Source organism: Mesoplodon bidens, assembly GCF_964165515.1.
Source record: "Mesoplodon bidens genome assembly, chromosome: 8".
Classification (NCBI taxonomy): Eukaryota; Metazoa; Chordata; class Mammalia; order Artiodactyla; family Ziphiidae; genus Mesoplodon; species Mesoplodon bidens.
In genome coordinates this window covers 101000271-101022120 of record NC_138165.1, presented here as the reverse complement: position 1 = coordinate 101022120, position 21850 = coordinate 101000271, and the positions used below count along the sequence as shown (strand labels likewise).

Genomic DNA, 21850 nt, shown 5'->3' with positions numbered 1-21850 from the left:
TTACAGATAAACCCTTCTCCAATAAGATGCTGTAAACATCTTATCTTTACATGGCATTGTAAACTCAGTGGGGTTTTCCAAGCCCCCCCATCAGGCTTTTCCATGTTTGGAAATATATGTCAGGTTAACTTGTATGCAGGATGAAAAAACAATAGGAGTTATTTAAAACCTATTGCATAGCCTGGAGGAAGCTCTGTGAGGGTGGGGATCTCTGTGCATGAATGAATGAAGTGAGTTCAGCTTTTGCTAATTGGTTATATGTTCTGTTTCTGCTTTTTTTTTTTTTTTTTTTTTTTTTACCATTTCCAACATATGATGTAACCCTGAGTATACGATCAAACCAGCCATATAAAGGTACAAATGTGATGTAAACATTCTCTTAGTTCAGGCCTGATAGGACCTGGAATACCACAGGGTCTCAAAAAAAGGTTTGTTCAACACTTAAGCACGGGATGGTAGAAAAGGGGCCCCTTCATCACGTTAACTTGGGGAGCCACATGCTCCCCACCCACATACTCTGCTCCTTCCTCTGTTTTCTCCCATCAAACACAAAACCTTAACTACTAGACAGGAACACTTGACATTGTATATACAAATGATCAGATGAAACCTCATAACACAACATAACATAATATGTTCCAGGACCCAGGGCTGGAATAAAGCATGTATGGTCTTGGCAAAGCAAGTCACATCTACACTAATGGCAGCACAGGAATTCTAAAGAGAACTGAAGCTTTTCTACTGTTAGAGCTTGTAAGGCAAGGAATGTCACTCGCCATCCAGTTCTACAAGGATTAAGTCATTAGCCACTGCAGTCAGTGGCCTGAAATACACCCTGAAAGGAATTCAGGGTGAAGATCAGGACTAGGTATTCTGTGCCCTGGGAAAACAGGCAAAAACAGGCCCTCAGATAGTTAGAAATATTTCAAGAGAAATTTTTTATGAACCTGGATTCTTGCATCTTCACATACCTAGAAAAAACACTACTATCATTAATTGAGATAGCCTTTCTTCATGACTAGCAGTAGTAACGTTCTACTGAGGTGTTTGCTTGATAGCACGTACCCCTCTCCCCTGGTCTCTCTTCTCTCCTCTCTGGAGCAGTTCCTCAGAGCTATCTGAGAAACTATAGTTCCCAGGCTATTGTCCTCAGTAAGTCCCTGAATAAAACTGAAACTCCCAGCTCTCACTCTGTGTGTTATTTTATTTCAGATGTTAGGTTTGTTTTCATTTTTCTACCTGATCCAAGGCACAGAAGCTGAAATTGAATAAGAACATACCCTTTAAGTTTACATTACTGAGAAATGTGGGCAGGCATCTGAGTGGCTGAAATTAGAATTCCTTTCCATGTCATTGTTTGAGTATTTATGTTACTATACTCAGGATCCCTTTGTCTTTAGTCTTCCTCATGCTCTCCAGGCTCCTACAAGTTTTGTGTGTAAATGTCCTGATTGTCTGAGAGTTACAAAAGCCCAGACCTCACACACAGGCTGAGAAAGAGCAATGGTCTGCTCAAAGCTTTCAGGCAAAGCACACTGAGGCTGTGGGACCAATCAAAACACCTCACTACTCTGAAGGCATTAAAGACCAAGAGAAAAGACAAAATTAGACTGTGTGAGAAAAACATTTTTTCGAGGATATATAGAAAGAGACATTTATCGAGAGAGATATTTAGTAAGTCAACCAAAGTCACTAAGTGTCACACTGTAAACTGGGTAAAGTCTTTGCCAGGGAATCCTCTTAAATTCTCAGTCTTAGTCTTTCATATGCACTGATCCCTAATTTCTATCTTTGGATGATTTAGCTCCCTTTTTTTTTACTGTATCTAGAAAACAACTTTGACATCCAGGTATGTCCAGAAACACACCCTAGACATTCATCAAGCTATGGATGCTAATACGTTCTTCCATTATCTAGGAAAGCTGACCACATGCTGGTGTGCAGATATAGCCATGGAGTGCATGGGAAAAAAAGAAGGCATTCTGCTCTGCAGGAGCCCGTGCAGGCTCTCATAAGGCCCCAGCAGGGTCCTCAAGCGAAAGGAGGATGTTAGAAGCTTGGAGGGAGCCCAGAGGACTGCCATCAATAGAAATAAATGTTTGAGAAATAATCCTGAAGGGGCAAGTTGAAAGGAACTCAGCTTGTTTCCCTGGATAACAGCTTATAAGCGCACAGCATGGACCAGCCTGGGCAAGGCCTCTTCTGGTTAGTGAGAAGGCAGCTCTCAAGCCACACAGGGCCCACGGAACAAGAGATAACGGCTTCAGGGGCGATTTTTAAATTTCTAGAGAAATGTGGGGCTCTCAGATTTTGAAATGTATGTCCAAAGGAAGTGACAGATGGCTTTCTGTTACCCCCTTCCCAACATCAAGGATAATCAGAGATAATCTAGTTTAGAACAATTGACAAACCTCAGAGAGAAGGTGAATTCTCAGTTCAACACTTAGGTCATTGTTAGCTCTGTGATTCCCTGATTCGACTTGGGGGTCTGTTACTTAAAAAATGTGAAGTGTGTGTGTTCATGAGTGCATGATTGTGTGTGTGTGTGTGTGTGTGTGTGTGTGTCAGAGGATGTGGCTCTCATCTCCTTCCTTCCCAGAAAAATAAGTACAAACATTTCTTGGGAACATTTTTCCAAAGAGAGCTGGCACTTTTGTCTGGAGACACACCCTAGCTGCTCCTTCCTTTAAAGACTGGCTTTCTCATGGCCCTGCTCCTTAGTTTCTATTCCATCACTTGCTGCAGTAAAACTAGAGATGGCCGCATCTCCAGATTAATGGGGGTCCCTAACACCATAGCCCAGAGATGGAGGGAATCACATGAACAGCACTTCCTGTCTATAGAGGCACTCACACTTCTTTCTTCTGAGTACACAGCTTTCTACTTCACTACAGAAGAAAAAAAAAAGATAAAGTGATGTGCTTCAAGTTCAAAATATTTCTCCTATACAGTTTTGCTCTTATAAATAAGAAAATAAAATAGCTTTCTCATGGAAGCTGCAGACATTCAATTTAATTTCCAAAGGTTTGCTTTACGACAAATGCCAAAATATGGGGCTGCTTTGCCGTAAAATTCCAAGGAAATGTCACTTTCCCCTAATTGCCCCATGACTGCTCTATTTATTCAGGAGTGAATTAGGAAAGAAAAGATCTATTTTTCATCTCACTGAGTTTTAGAGAGTAGTACGCGTTGTGTAAGAAGCTCTAAATGCTTTGGAACTCATACTTCTTTCTTGAGCTTCCCGTCTTCTCCTACGTATTTTAAAGTTCCAGTCAGATGAGACTATACATTTCTACAAATCGTGTATCTCCTATATTACCTGAAGCCGAAACAGACTGCATAGCCAAGCAAACATTACCACCACTTTTATTTTTACACAAATGCCCTTGGTGGGCAGTCACTATGTGCCCCGGGCTCCTCGGCAGGTCAGTCAATCACTACTCCAGATTCTTTAGGGGTGGTCCATCATCATTGGCCTAGGCTCCTGGGGGTGGGCGACAGTCCCTTTTGGCCAGCTCTACCCATCTCTGCTGGAGTAACCTCCGTCCCTTCTGTCTCCTCCTGCAATACTTCTCAGAAAGCTCCAACCATGATCTGAAGTGGTGGGTGAAAAACTAGTACTGAGGGAGCTGAAAAGAGATAAGATGTGAACAACCTGGAAAAAAAAAAAAAAAAACACAGCTCCTTCTCTATGAGCAGAAATGTCCCGTAATATGGCTTCTTAAAGCCAGACTCCTCAATAGATAAGCACTACTGGAATTATTTCAGTGACTGCTTTTGTTTGTCTGAAACAGATCACATGGTCTTCCAAAGATTTCCTAGTAAGAAGTCTATTAATCATCTATTAAGTCTATTAATCGTCTATTAAGCGTTCTGTGTTTTAATAACTATCAGGAATCCCAGTGGGGGAAAAACACTTTTTAAAAAAGTGACCAGGATGATTATTTGTTGGATAATGCTAGGTGTTCCCTATCCTAGTTTGTGTATGAATATTCAATGTTTTTAAATGTCTTTCACCATTGCCTGGGGTGACTAAGCCTAGGGCAGTGTCATCCTGGTTGTAACTTAAGGAGACATCTCAGTCAAGAGCATGGGAATTAGGTGAGAAGAGGGTCTTCAATAAGTACCCATTGCCTTTAGTTCAATTCCAAGTTGTAGGAATGCAGAGCAAGGTTCTTCTGAGCCATGTTTACCCCATTAGCGCTAGCATATGGGAAGAGGTGAATACTACATCTGGTCACAAGCCACAGGGGAGAGATTCAGAGGCCAGCCTTCTAATTTGCAGCCCTGACACCCCTTCTGTGATGTGGCTGTGTGCCAGAATTTCTCCTGGTTGGAGAGAGAAAGTGCAGCATCTAAGTAACAAGAGGGTCTTTCTCCTGTTGCTGTATTTTGAAGAATGAAGAACATCCTACCAGGTAAGCGAAGAGCTGATAATGCAAAGGCACAATGTTGTACCTTGTTTCTGTTCTGTAAGTTACCCCAGGAAACTGCTTTCACTGAGAATTGAAGGGGCGTAGGATGAAACAACTATAAAGATAATTAGGAAAAAAAGCAAATGAAAACAAAGAACACAAAACCTCTCTGAGATACTGAGGTAATGCAATAGCATGGTATATATACTTGGAAAATTGATTGTATTAATGCAATCCTCTGCCAGCTAGCTAAAGTTCTCTCCTTTCTGTATTCAAGTTTTTAAGCTCTGAAAATCTGTAAATGTAATATTTTGGAATAGCTTTAATCAACTAAGGTGGCAATTTATCTTAGTGAGGTTAATTGCGTTATTTATTTATTTATTCATTGTCTTATTGTTTCTACTTCTTTTATACCCAAAAAAGTGTTTGAGGTGGATTCATTTGGTTACAAAGCATTTAAAATGTTAAATTAAGACACAAGAAATTCTAAATGGCACTTGAGATGCTCTTGAGAGGAGCCTCTTATCTCTTGCATTTGTAGATATCTCATATATTCATGAATCAAATCCTGTGCATATTTAAGCCAGACCAAAATACTATAAAGCACCCTGTCTCCCATTAGAAAAAAATGCAATTATTCTTCCTGGTTATGTTTTTAAAATAGCTTGACATTTATATAATTGATGAATATGTAATTTGCTAATCAGTAATGGACAGTTCCCGTGGAGGTATCATTGCTAGTTTTATAATTTACAATTTCAGAAGAGCTTTATGAAAGTGAACATTAAAGCTGGGAAGCAGAGAGAAACCACTCCAGGATGGCATTATCCTATTTAACACCCATAATATATTTAACAGTAACAACAATTAAGCTTCACAAATTGTCATTGTATTGAATTCCTATTGGATGAATTATAGATAGAACATTTATATGTAGTGATTTTTCCCCATACTATATCCTCCATACACAAGCATATACCCATGAACATCAGAGCAACATATTGTACTATAAAGGATTAAATGATACTGTAGCTTATGCCTTTATTTCCTGTATCTTTTCTCCAAATGATAATAGAGATCTCATATACCATGCATAAACACTTACATTCCCTTACTGAGAACATTTCTGATATTTTTGGTATAAGAGAGAAAAGTCATTTATTTAAAGATTGCCTTATTAATCTACAGTTTTGGGTAAATACCTAGATTATCTGGTTGACCAATTTGTCTTTATGGCCATGAAAAAAGACTAGCTGCCATGTTCAATCCAAATGAGTTGGTCTATGAATATTTATCAAGACATCAATATTCACTGTCTTACAATCATGCTCCAAGCTAAATAAAAATAAAAGTAAGATGGACACAAATATTACAGTATAATAGGATAAGAACTAAACAATATGTACAAATTCATTGACAACATCTGTGCAAGTGTTGTGGACAAAACATTTAAAAAGAAATCTACATAAAACAAAGTCGGTAAATTTATCAAACGTTGATAAATTTTCGGAGACAGTATAAAAGTACACAAAACATGGAAGAGAGAAAGAACTTTAAAAAAATAACCACTAAGGCAGTACATATAGTACAAGTTTACATTTATATTACAGAATGATGGAACCCAGAGACAAAAACGATTAGGTAACAAACAGCAAAGAAACTTTCACCAATCACAAGGAAGAAAGACTTTCCTTTTTCGATGAAAACACAGACGGCCACAGCTCATCCCTCCCACCCATACACACACAGAAAAATAAAAGCAAATGCAAAAGTTGTTACAGCAACACACGACAGACAGAGGTGGAAAGCGTTTGGCATGTCGCATCACAGGAAGTCAATCACGATTGGCTAACGATGATGGTACCTGGCTCTGTTGCAGGTCACTGGCTTGCCTGAGAGGAGTAACGGATGGAGGGGGCACACCTGATGTGGACGCAGACCGGCCTAGTTTGCAGCTTACTTTCGGTTCTGTGAACAAGGGGGAGAGACAGATCATTAGCTGAGCAAAGTCTGCAGGGATGAACCGGATCCCAGACTTTCTTCTGGTTTTGCTACACGTTCTTCTAATACACTGAGTTCTTCTGATGTTTGCTAATCATTGGCAGGTGATGAAACAATTTCATAACAATTGATTCTAAAATGAGCCTTGTTCACAGATCAGATTCTGGGAATAAAGAACCAATCACTTAAGCTCCACGCCTTGTTGCCTTGCACACTTTACCCTATTTAGAGTGAGCTTCTATAGAGTGATTACTGGAGCAACAAAATCCCATTGGGGAAAAAGCCAGTGACATGACTATTTTTGGTGCTTCATTTTCAGTCTTGGTCCAAGGGTCTCCTGTGTCCTAAAATGTCTTTTCCACCCTCTCCAAATTTTTCTTCCATCCCTCCCTCCTTTCATTCTTTCTTTTCTTCATTCGTTCTCTTATTCTTTCCTTCTTTTTCTAATTTCCTAACTTTCTAATTTTCAAGCCTATATTGTTGTGCTGATTACTTTCACCATGTTTTCAATGTAACATTTCTCTAATTTAACTTCATTTGCTTTTAATTGTATAACCACTTCGAAGACTTTCGACATCTTTCATAATAATATTATTTTTCAAACTTAAAAAGCCTTTCCTAACTATTCCTCTATTTAAGGAGGCTAAATAGGCTGCCTAGGTCATTATCAAGATACTTTGGAGACTGCAATTTGGGGAATGGAAAGAGCTCCCTTCATTCAAGAAGCTCAGAATTTACAGTATACAGAGGACACTGATTTTCAGACATATTTGAAGGTATTTATAAAGGAGAAGAAGGCATAAAAAGAAAAGTTGACATCTATGCTTTTGCCACAAACTTTTATATTAGCTGTCAGTTTTTGAGTGCCTAGTATATCCCAGCTTCTGTTTGGGCTGCACTTAAATTATCTCTAATCTTAAAGATAATCTTTAGAGTTACAAAGTTAGCTATAAATGCTCCCGATTTACAAATTAGAAACCTGAGGCTCAGCAAGGTTAATATTTGCATTGCAAATACACAAGCACTTTTCAAAAAAACCTTTCATTATATTAATAAATTTGACTTAAAGATGAAACTCTCTGAACTAGTGGCTTCAAATGATATTACATCACTAATTTACCAAGCAGTGGCAAGCTGATGTTGGAGAACAAGTTCTGTGCTGGATAGGAACACTAGCTTTATGCCACTTTTATATAAGCTGCTCTTCAGAGAAAAGCTTTGCTATGTCTGCATCACATGACCTACGGCTAACTTCAGCCTCTGCTAACTGCCTTCTGGCCATTCTCTCCCCATCCTTCACAGACACCAGATACAGATACAAGGAATAAGATAAGTTTGCGTCCATTCACACAGAGACTTTTAAATACACCCTCACCCACACACACCTTTCCTCTCCCACCCCTGCTTCAAACTATTAAACAATGCCTCACATCCACATTAGAATGATTATCTTAACGCGTACTAATAGCCTCTTTCTTGGCAAATTAGATAGTCTTTTTCTCTGTGCTTCTGATTTAGTAAGAAAAAAATGACAATAAGCAGGCTTTGGACTATGAGATGACTCCACTAGCTATATGACCTTAGAAAATATTTTTCATATCATTTAAGTTTTATTTCTTTTCAAAACAAATGAATATAATCATTTACTCATTATTCAGAATCCATTTATTTTATACCTACTCTGTGCTAGGGACTGTACAGAGTGTGGTCACCAAAAACCCACTCTTGCCCTAAGAGACACTTACAGCCTATCCAGGAGCAAAGATATTAAGCAACAAATTATGCATTTGATTATATAAAAGCAGCTGTGATCAGCCCTCCTGGTGGAACTATCAGTGGTACAAGAACATTTGCTGGGGGAATGAACAGGTGTTAGAAGGATGCTGGCATTTACTTTGTGGGCAGTAAAAGTTAAAGAGCTCATTTGTTCTTTGCTCTTTCAACAAACATTTATCAAGGGCCCACCACGTACAAAGCACTGCAGTGGATGCTAAGCATATGGGTGAGGAAGACACCAATTTCCCATATTTTAATGAGGTTTATGTTTACTCAGGGGAGACAAACAGTACGCCTAAAATGGTTTCCTGAAAATTCAGAAAAATTAGAAAGGAGAAGTACAGGGTGCCATGGTATCATTGATCAAGATATGCCTCGTGTTCTGGGAGCTAGGGAAGGCTGGGCCCTAAAAGAGCTGTAGTATCATAGGATATTTGTCCTTCTCTGTCTGGCTCACTTCACTTAGTATGATAATCTCTAGATCCATCCTTGTTGCTGCAAACAACATTATTTCATTCTTTTTATGGCTGAGTAATATTCCATTGTGTGTGTGTGTGTGTGTGTGTGTGTGTGTATATATGCATCTCACATCTTCTTTATCCATTCATCTGTCAATGGACACTTAGGTTGCTTCCATGTCTTGGCTATTGTAATCAGGGCTGCTGTGAACATTGGGGTGCATGTGTCTGTTCAAAGTATGGTTTGTGGAATCTAAAAAGATGATCTAAATGAACTTATTTACAAAACAGAAATAGACTCACAGACATAGAAAAAAACTTATTTACCAAAGTGGCAATGGAGTGGAGGGATAAATTAGGTGTTTGAGATTAAAATATACACATTACTATATATAAAAGAGATAACCAACAAGGACCTTCTGTAGAGCACAGGGAACTGAACTCAATATCTTGTAATAACTTATAATGGAAAGGAATGTAAAAAAAAAGAATATATGTTTATATATATGTATAATTGAATCACTTTGCTGTACATCTGAAACTAACACAACATGGTAAATAAACTGCATTTCAATAAAAAATTTAAAAAGACAAATACAAAAAAAAAAGATCTACCTTATTAAAAAAAAAAAAGCTGTGATAATTCACACCTGCCAACAGTGCTGAGCAGGTGGTAAAAGCTGAAGTAGGGAGGACCCTGGGTGCTTAGGTTTATTTTCCAACCCACCCAGAAGTCAAAACTATTTCAGGATGTATTCCTTTTATTCACTTTATTGCTTATACAGTATAAAGAAATAATAATGAATCACATATTCTGGTATCTAGGAGAGTGGGGATAGGTGAGCTAATGATGGATAAAAGATGGAACCGTTTCCACCTATGATGCTTATGGCTTCACCTCTCTCCTCTCTGTTGTTTTCTATTTGTCATGTTTTGCTTTCTCCCTCTGCACTTTCTCCCTCAGATCATGTGCATTGTCATGGCTTCTTGTGTATCATCTTTTCTCTCTTGGGTCACATGGAGGTTTCTACAGGTCTGTCCTCTCCTCACACCCTTGCTTGATGTTAAGCCCCAGTGTCTTCTAGAGACTAGGGATTAATTAGGAGTTTGGGATTAAAATATACACTTTACTATATATAAAATAATAATAAACAAGGACCAAATGATAGCTTTTTCTCAACATCTTAGGTATCCTTCTGATTTTCCCATTTATAGGAGGAACAACATTACCTCCATTTTCCTGGAAGCTTACTTTTTATGTTCAGAGCTTTCTTTTCCTCTCTCTATAAAGGTAGTCCTGTGGTAATTTTCTTTCTTTGTGATTTATTTCAACTCACAAACACTACCACAAGTTTGGTATTCAACAACTTGAGCAAAAAATAATTTTATATATAACATATGTAACATATATAATTATAATTATATATAATTAAATATATGTGTGTATATATGTGTGTGTGTGTGTGTGTGTGTGTGTGTGTATATATATATATATATATATATATATATATATATATATATATATATATATATATATATGTAAAATCTACCTGCTGGTCCCCATACCCATAGTTTCTCTGCTCAAAACTAACTTGTACACAATGCCAGGCGGAACTTCTTAAATCGCTTTTAGATCACACACCTTATTCAAAAGTTTTAAATTACTCCCTATTTCATATGATAAAATCTTCAAACTCACTTGGCTAATTTTCAAAGGGCCCCCTGTGATCTGGCCCCATCTGATCTGATCCACTGTGTTCTCCGTGGCTGTCTGCTCCTCAAAGCATAGACAACTCAGTATCTCTCCTCGGTCTCCACATCTGACCCTGCTTCTGTCCTTCACAAGGTGTCCCCACGCATGGCCTTTCATCAGACCAGATGTTATCTATTTTCTAAGGCCTGCTTCAACGTGCACGTCTATTGTAAAGCATACTGCAACCTTGTTTACTGCTTTCTTCCAAATAGCCTTAGCACTTATATACCGTTTGCACTGCTGGCTGTGGCTCTGAATATTTATGTTGGTGAGGACCACAGAGTAAGTGTTCAATTAATATGATTTTTATTTCACTGAAGACCCTCAAATTAACCTAGAAAACGTCAATGCAACTTCTAAAGCAAATTGTGACAATGACGGTAACATAGAATATGACAGTCTGGCTCCCCAACTTACCAAGGCAGTGACTCTCATTCAAGGGTACATGATTTTCTAGGGGAACTCTCCCTAAGTTTTGTGCAGGTGATTCTAGTATCTACCCACCCAATCTTGAAAATATAAGAGTGTTCAAATATAAATGTGTCCCATGATGACATAACCTATCACTCTAACTTATAAATGAACCTAATTTCCCAGGAGGCATAAATCCTAGCATCTCTTAAGGAATCATCTTTTATTATATAAAATAAATGTAAAGCATCTATCAGAATTCTGGTTGACATGTTTTCATAATAAGCCAATGTTTCCGTATATCCATTTATTGCATTAGCACATTTAGTCACATGGAGAAAATTCAACATTTTTTCCTAGCAAAGGATGGCAAATAATGCTTTTTACTATAAGGTTCCTTTAAAGGATATGTTGAAGAGATTATCTGATGAGTGACACAATCCAATGCCTTTTATATTACCCAATGTACCTATGGATTAATTTCCCCTGCTAGGTTTCCAGTCAGATTCTGACTTAATCAGCCTCTTCCAAGCATAGACAGTGATATCTCTAAAGCACAGACTGAGACTTACTAAAATCCAAGCAAACTCCCAATTTCATCGTGACCCACAAAGGCCTTGCTTTACTCCTATTGGACAGTGGTCCAGATCGTGTCTTGGTTCATCCACCCCCTTAGGGACTACAATATAACCACTAACCACTCATCACACATGGCGGCTGACCTTGCCGGCCAGCCACCCTGTAGCTTTAAAGTCAGGTCACCCAGTGGTCGACTGTTCAATCCCAACATGGTTCATATGGGTTATGACTTCACCTGCAGTGGCAGGCTGAGATGATTACTTATGAATTCATTATGTACACATGCATACATCGGCAGGTGGAAAATGCACACATTTGTGTGTGTGTACACACATATACATACATATATACTCCATAACATTGTTGCTTGATGGTATCATGTCATAAGGACAATTTTTTTAATTGTGAGGCTTTGATTTATCTTTATCATACTCATTTAGCTCTTCTTTTCTGTTTCACCTTGTCTTTGACTTAAATACATTTGGAATCTATTATGGTGTTTGTGGGACCTAGTTGGTGAAGCAAATCCTTATGATGTTGGATCCACCAAGGTTTCTTTGGCCAAAAGAATTTTCTAAAAAGTCTCAAAAATCCTAGAAAAGATTCTATTTTTATAACCAAGCCTCTTAGAGAGTCTCTAGGGCTGTGACATGAAAGTTAAATTGTCTGGTTCACTTACCTTTAGAAATACACTGTGCTTTGATCCTTAAATAGTGAGGCTTAGGAACCACAAGACTAAAAACAGTAAGTTTTCATCCTAAATTTTGTTAATATAAAAATTGCCAAGGCATTTGGGGGTCAAAAACAATGGACATATGCCTCAAAAGTTAGCTAAGATAAGGTTTTCCTCCCCCTAGGAAAATTCATTGCATTAAAAGATTAATTATGATCTAGAAAGTATCTATTCTCCCTACATCTAAGGAAAATCCCTTTCTTGTATAATAAACCACCAATAACCATCCTAGAAGTAAAAGTTGATGTTGTTTGTGCAATTTCAGTGAAGGTCAAGTGTAAAGAGAACAAGAAAGAATGTGAGAGAGAGAGAGAAACACAGAGAGACAGAGAGAGAAAGGAAAAGGAAGAATGGAAAAAAGGTAGAGGAAGGAAGGAGAGGGTGAGAAGGAGGGAGGGAGAGAGGAAAGAAGGAAGAAGGAAGACATTAATTTTAATTCCTTGAAATAAACCAACATCAAGACATTATCATGTGATCTTTCCAGGGTAATAATTCATCATCATCTTAAAGTTCCTATTAAGTAAGTGCCCATTGGACTTTGTTACTTAGAAAGAACTATTTTCTCTCTTTTTATTCTTGTTGGATACAATCTTTCATTGCTTTTTTATTTTTTTTAAGGATGGCAATTTCTCCATCATTTCTCATCTTCCCTGTAAGGTGAACTGAATTCTGTTCAGGATTATGTCCCTTGGTATTGTTACACGATAATCCCCAAGGCACCCACAGCTACTATTATGAGTACTAGAGTTCTCTTTGTTTTCAGAAAGCAAAGACAAATGATTGTTCTCAACTCTGGATCTACACAGCAATAAGAGATTAGTGAATTTTTATGAAAAAAAAACACTTTCATCTAGCATCAAAGAAATAAGATCAAATTCTGGGGAGACATATTTTTCTCCATCTTGTTTTATTTTTTCAGTACATAATATTTTTCTCTACTAGCAGAGACATGTTATGACTTCCCTAGTCAATCATGCTGATGAAAGTTTCTAATCAATGACTTAGGGCTACATGGAGGTCACAAAAAAGGCCTTTTATTTAAAACACTGAGGTATGCTTATTGCAAACTCTACTTTCATTTCTGGGAAAGGCATTTTTTTGAAATAACACATATGCTATTTGAGATAAACTGATGCCTGAGTAATAAGGGGCAGTTTTGCCAGGACTATGTTAAAACTTTCACAGATTCCAAACATTTTGTTTTAAAGCTTCCATCATACATCATAGCAAACATATAGGATGTTCTAATGTCCCACATTAAATGTAAATTTCTTGGTATATAATCTGAATACATTTTTATAATTTTGCTTTGAAATTATTGGACTGTGAATAATACAATTAATTCATGATTGGCTATGATTTCTAGACAGTAGTCATGCGCACTCAGGAATACTTACCAAATTAGACAATCTAATCTAGAAACTGTTTTCAGATGTAATGGAACTGTTTTAATACTAAATTTAATAATTAATTAAATTGACCTAACGTCACATTTTGTATAGATTTAATTAGATATTCAGTCATGTTAATGTGGCAGTTTCTTTTGAAATTTTGGTGCTTCATTTTTTAATATCAAGTATTTTTATAGATCCTTGAGAAGCCCATAGACCTAGGCACTGTCACTATGATGTTAGAAGATGAACATCTGATCATTGCTGTGATTATTTTGTGACCCTGGAGAAAGAAAATCAGCCAAATGCAAAACTCTACCCTGGGAGTAGACATACTTCTCTCTCTCCAGCCTTTCATGGGACATAACTCTAAGGAAGCAGCTGATGTGGCACTTATGTGGCAGTGAATGACTCCGAGCATCCTTCAGTTATGGTCCAAGTCCTAGTGTTATCTGAAGGGTCAGATAGTAAAACTACTGATGCTGGAGTAATCGGTAGTTCTCCTTGGGAATACTGGAATTCTGGTAAAGATCTGGGTTCTCTGGTAAACCCAGAGAAAAGTGAGGTGGCAACATGGTGGATGACATTTATGATCCAATGGCAGATGTAGAGAATTAAAGAATCCATTGTACAGAGGAGAAGGAGAATCACATGCATGTTGGGTTAGGAGTACTCATTGTATTCCTTCTAAATATCTGAGACCATGGATTTCCCTTGCCTTCCACTTTCTTATGTAGAGAGAATATAAATCATGCTGCTTAGTGCTCAGGGATGCCCTTGATGCTGTAATGCATGGTTAGTTTCTTACATGGCAACATAACATCATGTAGCATCAACAGTTTTTTTTTTTTAATTTGACAGCCTCTTTTATTAAAACACATCATTTCTGAAATGCCCTTAAGATATTCATCACTTTAGCTGTATATGAAAATGTGCTTTTTTCAAAAAATACTTGATTCCACATTAAAAGAGAATTAAAGTATATGTTTATAAAGGAACATATTTTATCTATTCAACAAGTAATATATGCTCCTTAATTATCTTAAAAATTATTACATAAAAAATTCATCTGCCATAATATACAGAAAAAGGCATATGATTTGTATCAGGATCAAATGTATATTACCATGGGGATAAAAATTTAACTTCATGTTATGGTGTCAAAAATAGAATAAACAAACAAAAAATAGAACAAAACTCTTTCATCCCCAGATATCATCCTCTTCATACAATTGGCTTTGTGGTTTGTTGAAGAGCAAACATTCTGAGACAAAATGTGACCAGATATTGAAATTGTGTATGGTCCTTGTAGCATGTTCTATTACAATAGCTATAGTTCTTATGATTCTGCCTTGAACCACTGTCGGTTATAGACATAATCTAAGCAATATGTGTCTTGGGATAAGATCAATATGAGACTATACATGGACGGGGACTTCAATCTGATCTCCAGTAATGACCATGTTCATTCATTCTATAGCAGAACTTCTGGAGGGCTCTAAGATGCTTTGGGGAGGTGGTCACCTGAGGTAAAAACTATTTTCGTAAAAAATGCTAAGACATTATTTGTTTTTCCACTGTGTTGACAAACGCACTGAAAGTCCCAAAACAAGGCTGAATAAATCTGCTGATACCTTAGCACATCAAAGCAATAGCACCAAACTGTACTAGTTAAGTAGGTATTTTTCACTGCCACACAGACTTGCATATTTGGCAGACACCTTCTCAAAAAATGAATGAAGTGAGCTTATTGCTTTAAGGAAGACAACTGGCAGTATTTGTTGACAATGATACATTTGAGCTTTCAAGCAAACAGTAAAATTTTGAAACACTTGTATTTACCACTGTGAGCTTGACAGCACTCTAATACTTAAAGACTCTTCTTAGGAGATCAGTGGCAATATTAATAAATGTGTTGTATTGATTTTTATAACAAAATGTGTCAACATATGGAAGATTTGCATGACTTAGTGAACCGATATTTTCTAAAAGCACTGTTTTATAAATCATTCATGGGGGAGGGGGTGGGCCCGGGGCGAGTCGGAACCCGGGAGCGGGCGGGACCTGGCGCAGCCGGACGTGCGGCGCTGTGGCAACGGGATCCGACCCTGAGCTCGCCCGCGTGGGGAGAGCCGAGCTCAGGGGGCGTCAGAGCCGGAGGCGGAGCAGTGAAGTCAGGGCTGAGTGGGCGGAAGATAGCCTGGGCTACTACATGGCCACTTATCACCCAGTAGGACACATGCAACTGCTCTGGGCTGATGCCATTCGTTCCCGATTCATTGATACTTTCTCTCTCCTTGAGCATCTGCACGGCTTGAGCCAAGCTGTGCCACGGCACACTATTCGAGAGATACTTGATCCTTCCTGTCAGAAGAAACATGTTGGGAGATCAACACCAGCTTGTGCGCTTCTCCATAAAGCCTCATCATGCAGAACGGATTACACACGCCCAGAGACTGATGAGCATCCTTCGAGTGTGCTACAGTGAGAGCCCACCTGTTTCCTTGTGGGCTGGATGGGTCCTTGAGTGTATCCTCTCATGCCACTCATTTTTATCCCATGGCTTTACGGTCTCTCTTGCCTCATCATCTGCCTACTGACTTATTTTTCCCTTCCCAAACTCCATTTTCTTTTCATTCTCACCGGTTCTATTCTTGCCCTAATTATGTCACCTGCCTAAACCAGAGAGAACTTCACTCTGTATGTTTTCTTAAGAGAAAACAGGTCCTCTCTTCAGAAACTTTATAATCTTCCTCATCTTTTTGAATACAATTGTAATGATGGTTGAAATAGGTGAGAACTCACATTGAATGAAAGGGTGGGAGTCATTTTTCCTTTTTAAGTTGATCATTTTACACATTTGAATGTTATTTGAATTGTGACAGGGACAATTATATTAAGTCTCTTGAAGTAGGATTTGTGCAACTGCTAAGACCTAGTAACATTCGAAGGGCTCTCAAGTGTAGTAGATATAAGGTAGTCTACTCACTTAGAGATGGGGTGTAGTAGTCTCACAAGGAATTGGAGATGGGAAGGCCAGTTGCACTGCTTGTGTTAGTCTAATAATTTGAATGAATATTTTCTAATAGAGATATTGGTACCTATCAGCAAGTGATCCAACATTTACATTTTTACAAATATGTTTAGAAAGATTAAGTACAAATAAGAAAATTCACAATGGATGTAAAGGTACAACTAAGATATTAGATGAGCCAAAAAAATGACCTAAAGAGTAAATGACTCTAAAACCAATCATAAATTTTATGAAATGTATTAAAAGCAAAAGAATGTTTGGAATATCAATGGCCTCATTTGATTATCATCCCAAACAAACTGCTCAGAAAGGACAGTAGAAGTACTCACTTCCTTGAGTATTTTGGGGAAGTTTCCCACTTTAAAAATAGTCTTTTGGACTTCCCCGGTGGTGCAGCGGTTAAGCATCTGCCTGCCAATGCAGGAGACAAGGGTTCAAGCCCTGGTCCGGGAAGATGCCACGTGCTGCGGAGCAACTAAGCCTGTACACCACAACGACTGAGCCTGTGCCGAGCCCTTGAGCCTAGAGCCCGTGCTCTGCAACAAGAGAAGCCCGTGCACCGCAACAAAGAGTAGCCGCCCCCTCGCCTCAACTAGAGAAACCCTATGCAGCAATGAAAACCCAACACAGCCAAAAAATAAATAATAAAAATAAAAAGTAAATTAAAAAATAGTCTTTTAATGCAATCAGGCCAAAGGCATTTAAATACACAACAGTATTTGGTGTCATTGACCAACTGCGGTATACTACATGCTTTGAACTGTTTCATTTCCTCCCCACAGTGAGGAGGGTTTTAAATTGTCACCCACATTTCCTATTTCTTGTTGAAAATGATAATTGGCAAGTATTTGCCTTGTGGGATTAGGGATATAGATTTCAGCCTTGGAATAAAGTAAATAGCAGTAAATCTATGGGATTCCCTGGATCCAATGGACAAACCAAAATAGAATAGCATTAACCATTCTTTTTGATAAAACAGCTGATTATGAAACATGATCACTGTGCCAGAGGATACGTGGATTGCCTGAGTGGGAATCACCTGGCAAGCACATGAAAATTATATCTTATTAAGTATATTCTCATGGTAGAAAGGCAGGAGGGATTTTGCAAAGGGAAATAATTTGTGACTAACAGATTTCTTTGAATAGAGTTATTCGTGTGATAAACATTAAGACTTTGTTTAGACTTTAAAAAATCAATTTTCCAGATCATAAAGAATGCTGTTATAGATAAGGAACAAACAGTTCTCTAGATCAAAGCTCCCCAACCTTTTTCATCTTATGATTTTGTTTCCCAGAAAAACATATATAACCTTGAAAACCTCCTTAGTAATTTTAATCATTTTATTTTATCACTTTTTTTTCTGTGATATGGAGAAACAAGTTGAAGTAAAAATAATAATTTAGACTAACATGTTGTTAAACATTGTATTTTAGTGTTTATTATTATATAATTTTAATAATAATAAAATGTAAGCAAATTTTTACATTTGCCATTTTATAAGTGATCATGCTTTTTTTTTAAAGAAAATATATGATTTGTCTACAAAAAGAAAATCATTCATGGGTAAAACTACACTTAAAGCCCAAGATAGACCAATGGATTTTAATGTAACAGAGCATGATGAGCTTATGGATATGTAACTAACCCTTACCAAACTGTTGTTTGTTGAGTTTGGGGAAAGTATTAAAGAAGAATATCCACAATTATATGAAAAGGCTATTAAAATATTCCTCCCCTTTGAACTATGCATCTGTATAAGGCCAGATTCCTTTTATACATTTTAACCAAATCAACATATCACAACAGATTGAATCCAAAGCAGATGAGAATCTATGCTCTACTGATTCAGACATCAAAAAGATTTATAAAAATGTAAAACAATGTCAATCTGGTAACCATTTATTACAGTTCTGGAAAACAGTCATTTTTCATGAAAAAATGTTATTTATGTTAACATATAATGGGTTTATTATTTTTAATGAATAGATAATTTTTAACTCTCAATTTAAATTTCTAACATGAGAAATATTATTAGACCTAACCCAAATAAAGGAAAGTACTTTGGGGTTCTCAATAACTTTTAAGAACATAAAGGGTTCTGGGACTGAAGAGTTTAAGAACTGTTGCTTTCTATGGACTTTGAGCCCCCAAAGTTTTCTTAAAAGGGTAACTTTTTATCCAATTAATTTGCCAATTGAGTATTTGAAAAACAAAAACTGAAACAGAAGAAAATATCATGTTGAAGCACAAGAAACATGGGAAAACCTTTGAAAACTCCAGAGGATTTTGGAACCACCAGTTGTAAACTGCTGCCCTAGAAAAATCTCAACAGGAATGTCCATGAAAAGCTATTACCTGCCTGTGAGACCTGAGGGAAACCATCCAGATTCTCAGGGTACTTTTTCATCAGTTGTAATAAGAAGCAATGTCTAAGGTTCACTGATTCTTAGGTGTTCACAAATTAAATCTGTTGGAATCATTGAAATGACCTCAAAAATATTCTTGATTGATCATGAGCTAGTTTACTAAGATCACTGCTTTTACTCTTCCTTCTTGGTCTGCTTTTTGTGCTTTATTATTTATTTAGATACTTATTTCCAAAAAAAGTTTAATAACACGTACATGTGGAGAGAGCCAGAAGAAATGAGTAACTTCTGTGCTTTACTTTTGTAAAAATGTTGGTAGGATTATGCATAACTCAAGTTTGCTATTTGCTAAAATTTTCTAAAATTGTTGGTGAAAGTTTTGGTAGTAAATGGCTAAACATAATAAAAATTATTTAAAAATAAAATTTAGGAGGTATAATGGTCATCTGTCATTTTCACCTGTCCAGAATCCATTTACTCTTTTTTCTGGAATAGTAACTTGAATTTCCTTTGGAGAACAATATCACCAGTAATCTCAATTTTCATGGTTCCATATTAGGGGCTGATCCCAACTTCAGCTCAGAAGTGGCCATGTGATTCAGACCTGTCCAATCAATCATTCTATCCCCTTGGCTTCACTGAGTGGCTCAGGATTGAACATGTGGCCCAAGTCAGCCAATGAGAGTTGCCTTCATACTTCTGCTGGAGCTCTTAGGAAAGAGGTATTATCTTTTCATGAGAGCTACTAAGCTCTCATCACTGACTAGCTGAATGACCATGGACAGTTTTCTTGACCTCACTAAGCTTCCTTTTGTTCACAGGTAAAATGGGAGAAATAAAGGTAGCTACTTTGTAAAATTATTGTAAGAATTAAATAAGATAATAAGTGTAGATTTCACCGCAGTGACCAGCATAAGACCTCAAGAAATGTTAGCTATTTTTATTATGTTATTATTTAAAGGCAAATATGATCTTTCAGCTCCCTTGCTTATAATGAAGTCTAAACTGCTTCCTCATGATGGTACCCATGGCTCAGCTTACAGAGCCAGCCTCACCTGCAGTCTTGCACCTGTCACACTGCATTAAATTCTCCTAAAGCCCCATGAGTTCTCTTCCTCTAGGATTTTAATCATGCCACTCACTCTGCCTGGCGCACTTGTTCCTTCCTTCTCCCTTCCTCCCATTCTCTTCTTTACTAAACCGCGTGCTTTTTGAGGACAGGAGCCATGTCCATCTCAGTCCCCACTGTATTCCCCCTGAGTAACATTATAACTAATCCTTGATGGGGACTCATGCAGTATTTACTAAATGAATTATTTTAAACCAAATTTTAAAGAATGAAGCCAGTGTAAAAGATAAATGATTTGTATATTTCTAATTTAAAAAAAATGTTTTCCTCCATTGCTTCATCTTTCCCAAGAGTCCAGCAAATACATTGATCGAATTTTAGTTGAATTTAACATCAAAAGAATCAAGATGGGGAATACTGCAATGCCTGTCTTGGACAACAGATGGCAATGCAAATACGATTTGATATGTATTCTGGTCTGCTTACAAGCTTCGACTTAGTCTCTGTATATGCCCAGCATAAGTCAGTCAGAGCCTTCTTTTCTGTAATGTGTTCCATGGCTTTTCACAGAAACAGAAAGGACATTCTCTGTGAATAGTGGTGGTGTGCTGTAACCATAAGGCCTTTTCAAAGAAAGCCAACAACTGCCAGCTAGGAGCAATGTCAGAGCCCACTCCTCCTGGAGAGGGCACAGGGCAGGGTCATGTTCCCTTCAGTGAAAGATACAAGGAGCTGGCCCTACAGTCAGAACTCAAGCATATTGTCATCATGATTCTCAAACAGGATTAACCTACTGAGAGGCAAGTAAGGTGAAGATACCTTTCGCATTATCTGAATTGTTTATACCTGGTTAATTATTTTTTCCCAAGAGAATCAAACAGAGAGTAGGTGGAAATTCAGAATTTCTCTACCAAGAATGAAATTACTATCAAGTTGTATTTTTTTCCAGCAGCTTTCAGGTATCTGTATAATATAGAATGTCATGGTCTATGCATGTGTTTAGTAGAAATCAGGTGTAAGGGACTCTGTGTGTGTGAGTGTGTGTGTGTGTGTGTGTTTGTGTATACTCACACATATAGTTATGTACAGAGTATGATAAGTTAGCTGACTGCAGATCGAACCACATAAGACCCAAGCTTAAAATCCATAAGTAGCTATAGATAAACACACACACACACACACACACACACACACACCCCACACCAGTTAATATCACCAAATTCCTTGACTCCAGAACTGTTCTCACAGCTTTAACCAATCATCTTGCTAGGAAAAAAAATGGGAAAAAGAATATAAATACTTTAGAAAAAACCTTACAAACCACAGGAAAACAAAGTCCGGTCTCCTTTCTTTTTGAATCAGGGACAATGATGTCCTTTCACAGTAAAAAATCAAGCACCATCACAGGAGAGCATAGGCTCCTTGAAGGCAGAGGACCATCTGCCATCACCTTAGAGGGTGCTGTTCAAGACAGGTGTTCTTACAAGTCTGCTCGATGAGTAAATGGCTGAACCAAAGAAAGACAAGCATATATAATGTTGCTATTTTATTAGGGAAAAAAAGCACATGTGTGACACAGTTGCTCAGGTGCTCTAGAATTAATTTTTAGATATATCAAAACAATCAGTTACAAACAATTCTCAGTTAGTTACAAGAACAGAGAAATTTCATGGGCTAGACAGCAATCACTTCTTTGAATTTATGAGGCAGGTTATTTGGGGCAGCATACGTATCTTCATAATTCTGTTTCCCGTGGTTTAGGATGACAATGTATTAGCTGACTTTGTAAACCTGATCCCTGAATTTAAAATCCCGGGAGTTTAAAATCCATAAGTGGCTTCCTGGCACTTTTAGGTAAGAC

The 21850-nt window shown here is 37.5% G+C and overlaps 1 protein-coding gene across 1 annotated transcript in view; it reads right to left on the bottom strand.

Moving 5' to 3' along the window:
- The window catches only part of NYAP2 (neuronal tyrosine-phosphorylated phosphoinositide-3-kinase adaptor 2), a gene marked incomplete at both ends in the record, with an annotated part of 253406 nt that overhangs the window by 36869 nt on the left and 194687 nt on the right, over window positions 1–21850 (bottom strand). Inside the window, one exon of the mRNA XM_081242400.1 lies at window positions 6280–6383. Within this exon, the coding sequence (XP_081098526.1) occupies window positions 6280–6383 (104 nt within the window). The remainder of the gene's footprint in view (window positions 1–6279; window positions 6384–21850) is intronic.